General features: G+C 43.8%; 1 protein-coding gene across 1 annotated transcript in view; it reads right to left on the reverse strand.

The window, feature by feature from the left end:
- The window catches only part of PRKAA1 (protein kinase AMP-activated catalytic subunit alpha 1), an 81,955-nt gene that overhangs the window by 29,310 nt on the left and 39,082 nt on the right, over positions 1-13,563 (reverse strand). The window contains exon 4 of the mRNA XM_082255682.1: positions 6,783-6,927. Coding sequence (XP_082111808.1) covers positions 6,783-6,927 — 145 coding nt within the window. The remainder of the gene's footprint in view (positions 1-6,782; positions 6,928-13,563) is intronic.

A 13,563-nucleotide genomic window follows, 5' to 3' on the forward strand; every position in this document is an offset into this window, starting at 1 on the left:
CACCTGAAAAAACACTCTCAAAGAGGACTAATCCTCTCAAACAGCAGCCTGCAAAACATTGCAGCCAAAAGCAGCATCCACAGATCCCAGCAAATCCATTGTATACAATTTTGTGCACAGACGACCAGGCAGCCTTGCCAACCTGCACCACTGACGCCTAAAGGCAGAAGGCCCAAAAAGGCACCAAGCACTCAGGTAGAAAGCACCTGAACATGGAAAGGGGGAACATGACCTTTGATGGAATAGGCCTGCACCACTGCCCATCTTGTCCATCTGGAAATGGTTGCAGCAGACATGACCAACCCTCGAGAGGTCCAGCTGTAAGGGCAAATCGTAAGGCTGATTTCCTAAACGACTCGGTTGCCACAAGATACATTCTGATTGCCCGACCCACATTCAGAGAGTGCAAGGCAATCTCCTTAAGATGTTCAGGCTTAGAACACAGGGAAGGCAACACAATGTCATTCAGATGAAAACCAGAAACCTTAGGAAGGAACGACTGGCAAGGGTTAAGCACCACCTCATCTCTGAACCACCAGGTAACATGGACAAGGCAACGCCGCCAGCTCCGACACCCTTCGTGCAGACGTAATGGCCACCAAGAAGGCTACCTTCTGGGACAATGTAAGCGGAAGAACCTCTAATATTTCCGAAAGGCGGTTACTGGAGAACCAACAGCACCAAAATGAGCTCCCATGGAGGCAACAGGGACTGTACTGGGGAGCCAAGTGGTGAACCCCTAAATAAAGGTGCGAACCAAAGAATATGTAGCCAAAAGATAGCAAAAGATCGCCAAGGCCGAAAACCTGGCCCTTGGTGGTACCCAAGGCCAGGCGCTGCTCAACACCCTCAGAGGAATGCCAAAATCAGAGCCACCGAAATGGAACAGGGATGAACCCCAAGAAACTCACACCAGGCAATGTTTGCCTTCCAGTGTGATGGCAAAACCTTCCTAGAGGTAGATTCTTTAGTCTTTTATAATGTGAGAATCACTGATTCAGACTACCCCCTATCCTGCAACACCTGGCCTTCAATGGCCAGGCTGTTAAAGCGAGCAACTGTAAAGCAGGATGGAAGATTGGCCCCTGGGCCAATAAGTCTTCCGAGAGTCTCCAAGGGGCATCCATGACCAGCTGTACCAGATCGGCGTACCAGGCCAGCAAGCCCAGTCTGGAGCCACTAGGATAAACTGATCCCTTCTGCCTCGATCCTTTGCCGAAGACTCAACAGAAGTATTAGCTGGAAAAAAGCATATATCAGAAGATACTGGCCCCTAGGAGGCATCAGTGCGTCTGACGGCCAGAGGATCCTGAGACCTTGCAACAAATCTCTGTACCTTCCTGTGGAGACAAAAGGCCAACAGGTTCACCTCATGAGTTACCCACCGTAGGCACAGCTGAACCTTAGAATGCCAGCTACCTCCCGAGCCGCAAGGACACTTCTTGTGCCAAATTGGTGACATACGCTACACCATGGCATTGTCCGATAGATCCTTACCTGGCACTCCAGAAAGCGATTTGTCCAACGAGCCAGGCAATCTTATCACCTGAAGTTACAGTATATTGATCGGTAGTCTTGATTCACCCAGGGTCCAGACCCCTTGAGCACATCGGTGCACAAAACTGCTCCCCACCCAGACAGGCTGGCAACCGCGGGGACTATCCTGCAGTACAATGGAAGGATTGATTATCTAGAGACTGGAGATAGTTGTCCCACTTGGCAAGAATCTCCCTTTGCAGAGGCTCGAGTAGAACTATGCAAACGGAACCGCCTCAAAAAAGGTAGACACCATCAGGCACAGCGCCCGCACCCAAGTCCAGAAAGACATACCGCTGAAAAGGAGCAGAGTCGCATACTGCAGCGTTAGAGTTTTTGTTCCCCTGGAAAAAACACCCTGGCAGAAGCCGATCCAGAGTCAGACCCAGATAGTCCCAACTTGCTGGATGGAACCAGAGCAGATTTTGGCAAGTTCAATTTCCAACCAATTGTATAAAGAAAAATTGGGGAAGTGATTGGCGCTGCCTAATGGGGTGTTCGGGAGATCAATATGTTTAGATATTATTGAGTCACTCCTAAAACCAATTAGCAATTCATATGGGATGTATGCAATATAGAAGATACGTGTAATAAAAGCTAAATTGAAACCTGTGTATCCGTGTTAAAACATCAAATTTGGAATATAAAACTATAAAATGTAAAGCCAAAGGCCACAAGTGCCAATCAAACTGCAAAAAATGATATAGGAATGTGCAGATCAAAGAAGTGAAAGCCTAAAGGGCTCTTGCAAATTGGATACAACAAATGAATATAGTGTACAAAAGTGTACAAATAATAAATATTGTGAATATAAAGTGCAGAGGTGCAATAGTAAATTCTAGGAGTGGAACTTTAAAATAAATGGATATATATACTCTGTATAATAACAGTAATGAGTAAAAGTAATACGAATATATTCACAAGCAATAAATGTAATTATAATAAATACAGGTGATAAATATAGCTGCCAATAAATAAGTGCAATAGTGAGAGAGAAATGACTGCAAATTCAGCAAAAAAAGGTGAGTGTCACTGTAGGACGTCACACAAATTAGTCCAAAAATCGTGCAATCACATCTGATGAATGAATCCGAAAAGTCCTATAATTAAATAGTCCATATACAGTGGTTAAGGTGCTCTTTTCTCTATGCCCGGAGTGTAGTGAGTGGGCAGAAGGTAAGGTGCTCCCCTAAGCCTGGGGTCTTGCGCTTACCAGATTCCTGTACCCCTACAGGGGTAACCAGCGGGTCGATATTGGGGACCGCTCCCATACACTGGCCACCTGGTCGCTCCTAATGCTCGATCTCACTCTGTCATATGGTATATGGTGTCCGCTCAGTAGATGAACAATTCCAGTACAGTACCCGGGTATGAAGAAGAAAGGGGAAAGGAGCCTCCGATAGTGTACTATCGTTTAAAAATACTTTATTCCGATCAAAAAGACATGTACTCACATAAACAAAGAACCTATGGTGCGTCCGTCTGGCATAGGAGCCGCAACCTCCTCTCTCGCGGTGCACACCTGGGGAGTAGCGTGCGTGCCAACCGCCGGATGTGCGTTCCGAGCCTCGGGATCGTTCGACGGAAGTGATGTGGTCACGCTCTCGACGCGTTTCGTCACACTGACGTCATCTGGAGTAGGCTAATGGAGTAGGCTAATTATAGGACTTTTCGGATTCATTCATCAGATGTGATTGCACGATTTTTGGACTAATTTGTGTGACGTCCTACAGTGACACTAACCTTTTTTTGCTGAATTTGCACAGTCATTTCTCTCTCACTATTGCACTTATTTATTGGCAGCTATATTTATCACCTGTATTTATTATAATTACATTTATTGCTTGTGAATATATTCGTATTACTTTTACTCATTACTGTTATTATACAGAGTATATATATATCCATTTATTTTAAAGTTCGACTCCTAGAATTTACTATTGCACCTCTGCACTTTATATTCACAATATTTATTATTTGTACACTTTTGTACACTATATTCATTTGTTGTATCCAATTTGCAAGAGCCCTTTATTTAGGCTTTCACTTCTTTGATCTGCACATTCCTATATCATTTTTTGCACTTTGATTGGCACTTGTGGCCTTTGGCTTTACATTTTATAGTTTATATTCCAAATTTTATGTTTTAACACGGATACACAGGTTTCAATTTAGCTTTTATTACACGTATCTTCTATATTGCATACATCCCATATTAATTACTAATTGGTTTTAGGAGTGACGCAATAATATCTAAACATATTGATCTCCCGAACACCCCATTAGGCAGCGCCAATCACTTCCCCTATTTTTCTTTATACATTTGATGCTCCCCTTCTAGGGTCGCATTTTTTGAAGTGGGCAGCAGCCGAGTGTGGTGTTTTTTACACTTCCATATACTCCTTATCCTAAGCGCGGATTCTCTCTACTATTTTTACAATTTCCAACCAAACTCCTACCGAGTCCGCACAGTAATGTCCAGGTTGTCCTTTAGAGCAGTCGGAGAAGATAGTCCAGGTACCCAGTACCGCAATGCCCAGCAGCCGGTAAAATGCCAACACTTTTGTAAATACCCCGAGGAGCTGTGGCTACCAAAGGGTAATGCCATGAATGGAGCAGGCTCCTCACCCACAGCAAGCGGAGGAAATGCTTATGACTGACATATAGGAATAAGAAGGTAAGAGTGATGTAGGGATGCCACTATTGTACGAATGGACCCCATTCAGAACTTCTGTACCCCGACTAGAAACATTGAAAGCGTTCCGATTTTGGAACCAGAACAATCATCCCTTGTAGTAGAAAAACGTGCACCGCCCCGAAGAGACCCCGCAGGCAGTCTGGGGACAAAGATTGTAAGGAAAGAACCCCACTAGAGGATAGGACCGAAACCCGATCTTGTAGCTTAACCTGATCAGCTTGTGGACCCACCTATGTTGATTCAGGAAGGTCCATGGGCTCGGAAAGAAGCAAAGAAGTCCCCCCTTCAGGCAGAAGGGGGTTTGCCTGCAGGTCTGAAGTACCTGCTCTGATGAGACTCCTAGCCCCTGGCAGCCTGTGGAAGAAGAGTGCTTTTCCCCCTGTAAGGCCCTTAAGGATATCATCCAGGAAGATCTAAACAGGCGATCCCCAAAAAGGGAACAGATAAGGCCGTCTTGGCCAGCATTTCAGCCCTATCAGGTGCTGAAGGACCACTGCTGTCTCGGACAGCCTAGAAACCAAGGGAGCTGCATCCAGAGAGGCACCACAGAAAACTGCAACCCTAGGACCTAGACAAACTAGTTCGCCAGCTCGCAAGGACAGGGGAAAGCTGTTCCCCTTCCAGATCCTGGAGCAAATCTTTGCCCACTCCATTAAAGTCTGGGACACCATACTATGGTGAACACCGGCCTAAGGACTGAACCGGCCACAGGAAACAGGTGGCGGACCAAAGTGTCGGCTCTTCCGTCAGTCTTTAAAAGACGGAGACTCCTCCACTGGAATTAAAGTGGAGTTATTCGGCCTGAAACCCAGAGAATCCACCACAGGTGGGACTGTCCACTTTTTTTTTTAAACAGACTCTTCAAAGGAATACAGTCTAGCAAAAACTTCAGGCACCCACAATGTGTTTAGGTCATTGACTTGACACTTTTGGGGAGCTGCGAGTACCAAAAGAAGACCGGAACCTCTGATGCAGCTGCATACTCCAATTTTTAAAGTTGCCTGCACAATCAGTGCATCTACCAGCAGTGTTGCATGCGTGGCTACAGTAGAAGTGGAAACATCCTCACTATCAAAGCCCTCGAAGTTCATGGGCGCAGACCCAGTAGGGTCACAACATACTAAGCTCACCCTGAAACAATCAGGATTGTTGCATAGATAACAAAGGGACAGGTGAGGGTTGCCAACTGCGATCCCACAAAGGGACTTGCTGGACCCCCAAAAAAAACAAACAAAAAAAGGGGGGGGTCGCCATCCGAGCCCTTCTATAGAGGCCCACATGAAAATGGCCCCCTTACAGAGGGCCGCCCACTGTGATGCGGGGGCAAGGTACCCAGAGTGTCCGCAGCACAAGCAGGGGATGCCCTATGCAATATGGCGCCATGCTGTCAAACAAATGTGACCACTTCCACAGCGCCCCCCGCAGGGAAGGCACCAAGCTGGTCACATGGCCTAGTAGGCCGCGGCCTAAATTTAGGTGGAGGTCCAGCAGCACAGTTCTCATCCAAGGAGAGGCGGTTAGCCACAGGACACCCAACCAAGGGCCGCAATGCGGCGCAGACCTGCAGATTTAAAGCCATCTGCTCCCCCAGTCCAACACAACAGGGGGGTACGGAAGACCCACGGTGACCCTAGAGGGGTTGGGGAGAAGGAGGGGAACCTAGGGGCCAGGGAAGGGCCCCCATCTGCCCCAAAACCTGCAAGGGGGGGGACACTACTCCAGGCAGACCACCGCACCATCTTAGAATGGGGGTGCTGCTGGCCAGATGCACGCTGCGACTCAGGCCATGACCAGATCTGTGCATCCTCGCGAGACGTTTAACTCACCGGCTAGCCCCCATCAAGTGGTGCCATGTCGCGGCCGACCTAGCACAGAGCTGAAGGCTGGTCACGCTCGCTGGCCAGACCGGGAGACCATAAGGATCTAGGATAGCGAGTTCAACTTCCAGTCCGCCAGTTGATTGTAGTTCTTAGAGGAACAGAAAATAAAAAAGGAAAAAGTTCAATTTAAAAAAGAAAAAATGCCATGACCAAAGATCCCAGCAAGAAATTAGGTCCTTACTCCAGGCTAAGCAGAAAAAAAAAAAAAACTGAGTGCCTATGGCAGGAAGTGGGAGTATACCCCCTGGGACTGCATCATAGGCATGGTAAAGCTTTATCTTGCCTACTGTCCTACTCTTATAGGGAATAGCATAACCCAATAGTCAAGAAGATTCTGGAGCGGTGTCAGTCAAAGATGAAGAGAAAATCAATTATATATTTTTTTTATGAAATAAACCCTATTAAACCATTTCCTGCTGGCTTGTACTAAAGTATGAGGTGAAGCAGCTTGTTTCTTCATGTAAAACATTGTCCTTGAGCCCCAGTTTTAGTAGCCATGGCAGACTGCTAGACTCGCAATCAGTTCTAAAATTATCTTGTTAGTAAATTAAACCCTGTGTTGCATATATGGATTTTTCTTCTATGATGAGTAAAGGCTAAACATGAGCTGCAGATCAAATAGCCCCAAGCACCTGTGTAACCCAGGCATTTCACATATCAATACTTACCAAAATCAGCAATCTTAGCATTCATATGAGCATCTAGAAGAACATTCTCCGGCTTCAGGTCTCTGTGCACCACCATGTGCCTGTGACAGTAATCAACCCCAGAGAGAATTTGTTGAAACAACCTCCGAGATTCCTTCTCATCCAACTAAGAAAAAAAAAAGTGAGAATGAAGTCAATCACAAGCAAAATCTGTCAGAAATGGTTGTTTCAATGAATTTAGATCTCTATTACTTATTTGTCCACCCCAACTACAGGTGGTGTTTTACTGGCAAGATCAGGTAAAACGAAATAAGCTTGATAAGAAAACTAATGTAGCCACCACATCCACATTCTGAGAAGAAAAAGGCAGAAAGCTGACCAGACAGGGGAGAGGAGCATGGACTGATTAAGTTGTAGGGAGAGAGAAGACAAATTTTGGAATGGAGAGCAGGTAGAATGAGCTGACCATGTATAGGGCAAATGAGACAGTGGGGCTAAACAAGGATGGGAATTATGTTGGCCATAGATGTCCAGGTCATTCTGGATTGGCCAGCTGGATGATCAAGAAAAAAAAAAAAAAAAAAAAAAGGAGGATTCCTCCATCCACGCATTTAAAGTTGGAGGAATACTTCCTGCTGTGTTGTATTCTGACAGCGGGAACTGCTCTGCTATCCAAATACACTGCAGCACTGATTGTACAAAACTTTTCCAGCATGCCCGTACATGAGATGTGGAACATTAGATGGACTTTGGAAACCGCCACAGATTGCTTAATATTTCAGGCCCTGATCCATCTATGGCTGGCTTTTGAAGTTCTAGAGAGAAATTGTATCCGTCCGTCCAATCATTTATCAGATAAGGGGTCTGAGCATTGCTGGAGTGCAGAGGAAAAATGACTGTCTCAGGGGGAAGGAAGGAAGAGAAGGAGTGGATCATGCTTTGGAGAGAAGAGGTAGAGGGATAATGGAGTGCGCTGCTGAGGAGCAACAGGAAGAGAAGTGGAGGGGAGAGAAGTGGTAGCCAATAGTGTTCCAGTGTGATGAGAGCGGTGACAGAGGCGAAGGCAGACTGAAGAAAGCGCTGCAACATAAAGGGGCATTTAGGCCTCGTACACTGCTGCTGATAAATGGACGTTTAGGAGCAGTTGGGTTTTTTTTTTTTTTCGGCAGCCCCTGAACTCTACTGTTATTTTATCTGTCCATGTACACAGAGGTTTATAGTAGTCTAGAGGCAGTTGCGTTTAGTGGCTTTTTTTAAAGCAAAAAATGTGTTCAGATTAGGAAATTTGGCATTTGAAAACACCAAACGTTTGTGACAGCGTGCAAACGCATCTAAATGCAGTAATTCGCTTTTATAGGCGTTTTCATTGGGGATACATTTCTGACCATTTTACAATGTAAAAACGATATGAAACACAAATGCCACTAAAAGCGCACAAACACGGCATGTAAATGCAGCAAAACGGATGTTAACAGTCGGTTACTAGTGTAAGGGTAATCCCAAAACTCACGGGTTTCAGTAACATTTTGACTGTTGAAGCCAGATTGAAAATTATATTTAGACAAACATGTAGATAGGAAGCCATGTTTGGAGAGCAAGTCAATCACATTACATTCTGTTGGCTTAATGAACATTGTTCTATCTGGCTAGGGTTTCTAATACACTTTTATACACTAAAGTGGGTGTAACCTAGCTATCTAATTTCTTTTAAGTCACATCTCAGTTTTGGATGACATTCTTTGATATGCGAAATGGGCATTTAACATAGACATGTCACTTCCAAAGCTTGTTGGCTAAACAGGTCTCAAAGGTTGAGATAGCAATCTTAACAGCTGGAGCTGTAAATAGCTTTTGAATACAACAGCTGTTATACAAAAGGACTTCTCACACAATATATATCTGCTTAACCATAAATCCATGTTTGATAATTATAAGTAAATATTTGATAAATAAAATGAAGCCTTCGAGTGGTGGATACTGTTGATGAAACAATATGTGGTGGGGATGTGGGCAATGATGGTGAAAGGACTGTACTAAGGCATGGGCATTACTATACATCTGTACTGGGAACTGGTCTGCACGATTCTGGCCAAAATGAGAATCACGATTTTTTAGCTTGGAATAAAGATCATGATTCTCTCACGATTCTCTGTGTAACAAAAAAAAATTGGGATAACTCTACTGTTACGTTTTTTTTTTTTTTTTATTCATTAAAGTCTATTAATTGCGTTTGAAAGACTGCTGCGCAAATACAGTGTGACATAAAATATTACAACAATCGCCATTTTATTCTGTAGGGTCTCTGCTAAAAAAAATATATAAAATGTTTGGGGGTTCTAAGTACTTTTCTAGCAAAAAAAATGATTTTAACTTGCAAGCAACAATTGTCAGAAAAAGGTCCAGTCTTTAAGAGGTTAAACTTCCTTTCTCCCTGGCAGAGGGAAGGAAAAGATACAAATGTAATCATTTTTGTTTATAGTTACTGGGAGACTTTGCTGATAGCCGTTTGCAGGAGGCTTTTTTTTTTTTTTTCCACAGCTGTTCTCTCTGCTATTCAGCTATGCAAAGAATCGAGCATATCTCAGGTTCAGATCGTCAGGGGGGGTGAATCGAGATCGCGATTTTCATACGATTAATCGTGCAGCTCTAGTCTGCACTGTAGTAGAAATCTCTGGAGTCAGCGTGAAGGTGCAATGGCTTTCCTGCTACATTCAGTACTGGTGACAAAATCATCCAGCAGTGAAAAGGAAAGTTCCTGTAAAAAGAACACCGGTGATGAAGATCAATAGGTTTCCTGTAAGCAGCTGGACAGGGCTGAGAATGATGTGGCGTGAACAGCTAAACAGGGCTATTGACTCAGATCTGGACTCTGCTGTATGCATTGAAATGGTTGGGGGCCACAATGAACTACAGGGTTTATACCAAGTTGGTATATACAACATCCAAATGGACTTTGGAAAATTCAGGAAATATCAAAACTTGTTAATTTCTGCCTCAACACAAAGAAATTATCCAGCAAACTATTATGCAGACAGATTCTACCAGTTTAATAAGACTACTGATATATAACTTGCAAAATAAGGCGGCCACAGAGCACACAAGACGCAGCTTGTATAGCGAACATCCCCTGAATGTTTCATGTCACACAGAAAGGCCCACAGGAACTTCCCTGAAACCACAACTATTCTGAGCTTGCGGCTGCACAAGAAAACTGGGATTTCTGAGTTTAAGGAAAGTAAATGTACTCAGTGAGCATATATACTTTCAGTTACTGTTCCCATACACCATTCCCCTATGCTTACCTCTCTATGTTCGGTTATTGTGTTATAAACTGCTAATACTTCACCATGTTAAGAAAAATGTATTAAATGCAAGCCATGGTACTGAGCCTGCGATATCCTACACAGTTCTCTCTGCTTAAAGCAGCACAGAAGACCCTGCTTGGCCAAACCAGTCAACTGATTTTGGCGTCTTATTTTTTTGGGGGGGGTGGGGGTGTTGAGCGAAAAGTTTTTTCCTTAATGCAGGTAATGCATTAACCACTTGAGCTCCAGAAGGTTTTACACCCTTCATGACCAGGCCATTTTGTATCACTGCTATTTTAACTGGGAATTGTGTGGTCATGCAATGTTAAAACTAAGTTTTTGGGGTGGAAAATTTCTCACTTTCTGCTCTAAAACATATCCAATCAAAAAAAAAATCTTCATAAACTTAAATGGATGTAAACCAGACTCATGACATTTTACCTGGGCACATCTGTCAGGTTGGGTGCTATAAAATAGATTAGCAGAGAGCTGGTCTATTTAACAGCACAGCTCAGCAAGTATCTTTGCTCTTCTGCCTATGTGGAGGGGCGGGGGGGGGAGAGCCGTGCGCCTTTCCTCCAATCAGCTCGCACACAGTGTACATGCCTAGAATCTACAGTTGGGCAAAAAAAGTATTTAGTCAGCCACCAATTGTACAAGTTTTCCCACTTAAAAAGTGGATGCGCCCGTAGTTTTCATCAAAGGTGTACTTCAACTATGTGAGACAATGAGAAAAAGAAAAATCCAGAAAAATCAGTCTGATTTTTAAAGAATTTGCAAATTATGGTGTAAAATAAGTATTTGATCAACAACAAAAGTTCATCTCAATACTTTGTTATATACCCTTTATTTATATTGGAATTTTTAATCATTTTTTATACTACCAATAGCAGCGATTAGAGATTTCTAAATAATGGGACTGTGATAGTTCCTACTCCGATTGTCTGTCGCACTAACTGCGACTGATCTCACCACACTAATACACTATACACTGTACTAATGACACTGCCTGGGAAGGGGTTATCTTAGGTAATCAAGGGGTTAAATGTAAGCCTAACAATATGGAAAGAAGAAGAAGAAACCGATCGTCCCCACTGCACAGAGCCCTGTGTTGATCATCAACACAGGGCTCTGGGCTGTGACAGGACACATCAGATCCTGGCCATGAATTATACGACAGGACTTGCTGACAAACATCTGCTGTGTACAATCACACAATAAGTGCCAATAATTGCAAAATCTCAAGCCAAATTATTTAAAAATTATTTTAAAAAAAACTCAAGTTTGTTTTCAGGCCAAGTGCATCCTGACCTTCCAGTTTCAGTATTGGAATTTTTATTATTTCGGTGCACCACTAATCTTGGACAGATTATGAACATAGTGTAGATCAGAGTTTCTCAACCTTTTTCCAGTTAGAGCGCCCTTGAAAAGTATTTTCAGTCTTGAGGCACCCCGTCCAAGGCTTGGTTCACGTTACTGTGTCGCGAAACACGTGCAAAATCGCACTCATTAAGGACAGAAAAATGCTCTGCTTTTTATGGGTGCCCTTTATTCCTAATGGTACCCCACACAGTGGCAAACTTGGGGTGCTTTTGGTGTGGCACAAAAAAAAAAAAATCCGGGACTTTTCCTGCATTTCTGAGGGTAAAGAAGCCCATTGACATGAATGGGCTGCCTTACACGCAGCACGCATTTACACAGATGTGAACCAAGGGCTTGTTCACAAGTCAGGTTTGAGGGGCAGTAAAACCACATGGTTGACTTGTTTTAACACCCCAACTGCTCCCCCTTGAGCTGTAGAGGCAGCAGCTGGGGTTACACACATACACGCATGTATACACACTCCTTCCTTTACTTTCACTTTGGCGAGGCCGATGGAGCTCCTTAACAGTGAGGATGTACAGTTCGGAAGGGGATCGGGAGAGGAGGCTCATCTGACAACCCTTCTCTACCATGATCCCGCGGCACACCCGAGGACCTTTGGCAGCACACCGGTTGAGAAAGACTGGTGTAGATTATGAACAGTGGGGACACCATTTCATTCAAGCTTTTAAGAACTACCCTAGTCAGTCGCCCATTTCGTTAAAGAAACTGGTGACACCGATTTTTACATTTGGTACAGGCAAATTTAAAGGGAACCAGAAACGTGTTGTACAAGCTTTATTGAAATCTCATGAAAGTTTTAGTAAATAGGGTTTGCATCCACCATAAATATAGGAGTTTGTAAGTTAACCCATTAGAGTAAGCAGACCACTGTTTCCGCTCTTTATTCAATTAAATTGCCACAGAAGTACACGTTTTCATTTAGTATGTTGACTCAAACGCTTGTGCTTGGTGAAGGAGCAGTAAGTACAACCACTATTACAGCAAAGCCATCAGACCTGCAATGCAGGAATCGGAGCCTGTGTACATATCGAGCAATTAGAGAGCAGTTAAGAGCAAAAAGGGACTGTGGCCAAAAACATAAGTGGGCCTTTCACACTAGCCGACTCTAAAGTTGCTTAATTTTGGCAAGACTCGCACTCAGACATTGAAATCGTGTCAAAATCGGATCAAATTAGACGAGAAATCTTTTCTGAAGTCGCAGCAATTTCAGTACTGTCCATTGGAGTGGCTCTCAGATAGTCAGGTCCATAAATATTGGGACATGGACACAATTCTAATCTTTTTGGCTCTATACACCACCACAATGGATTTGAAATTAAACAAGATGTGCTTTTAACTGCAGACTTTCAGCTTTGAGGGTATTTACATCCAAATCAGGTGAACGGTGTAGGAATTACAACAGTTTGTTACTCTGTCCCTTAAAAAGTGGGAGGCACATATACAATCATAAATCAAACTTTCACTTTTAATACTTGATTGCAAATCCTTTGCAGTCAATTACAGCCTGAAGTCTGGAATGCATAGACATCAGACGCTGGGTTTCATTCCTGGTGATGCTCTGCCAGGCCTCTACTGCAACTGTCTTCAGTTCCTGCTTGTTCTTGGGGCATTTTCCCTTCAGCAAGTGAAATGCATGCTCAATTGGCCATTGCATAACATTCCACTTCTTTCCCTTAACTGTTTGGTTGCTTTCGCAGTACGTGTCGGGTCATGTCCCATCTGCACTGTGAAGCGCCGTTCAAGGAGTTCTGAAGCATTTGGCTGAATATGAGCAGATAATATTGCCCAAAACACTTCAGAATTCCTCCTGCTGCTTTTGTCAGCAGTCACATCATCAATAAATACAAGAGAATCAGTTCCATTGGCAGCCATACAGTACATGCCCACACCATGACACTACCACCACCATGCTTCACTGAGGTGGTATGCTTTGGATCATGAGCAGTTTTCCTTCTCCATTCTCTTCCCATCTCTGGTACAAGTTGATCTTGGTCTCATCTGTCCATAGGATCTTGTTCCAGAACTGTGAAGGCTTTTTTAGATGTTGTTTGGCAAACTCTAATCTGGCCTTCCTGTTTTTGAGGCTCACCAATTGTTTACATTTTGTGGTG

The sequence above is a fragment of the Pelophylax lessonae genome (assembly GCF_965119305.1).
Source record: "Pelophylax lessonae genome assembly, chromosome: 1".
In the NCBI taxonomy this organism is placed as follows: Eukaryota; Metazoa; Chordata; class Amphibia; order Anura; family Ranidae; genus Pelophylax; species Pelophylax lessonae.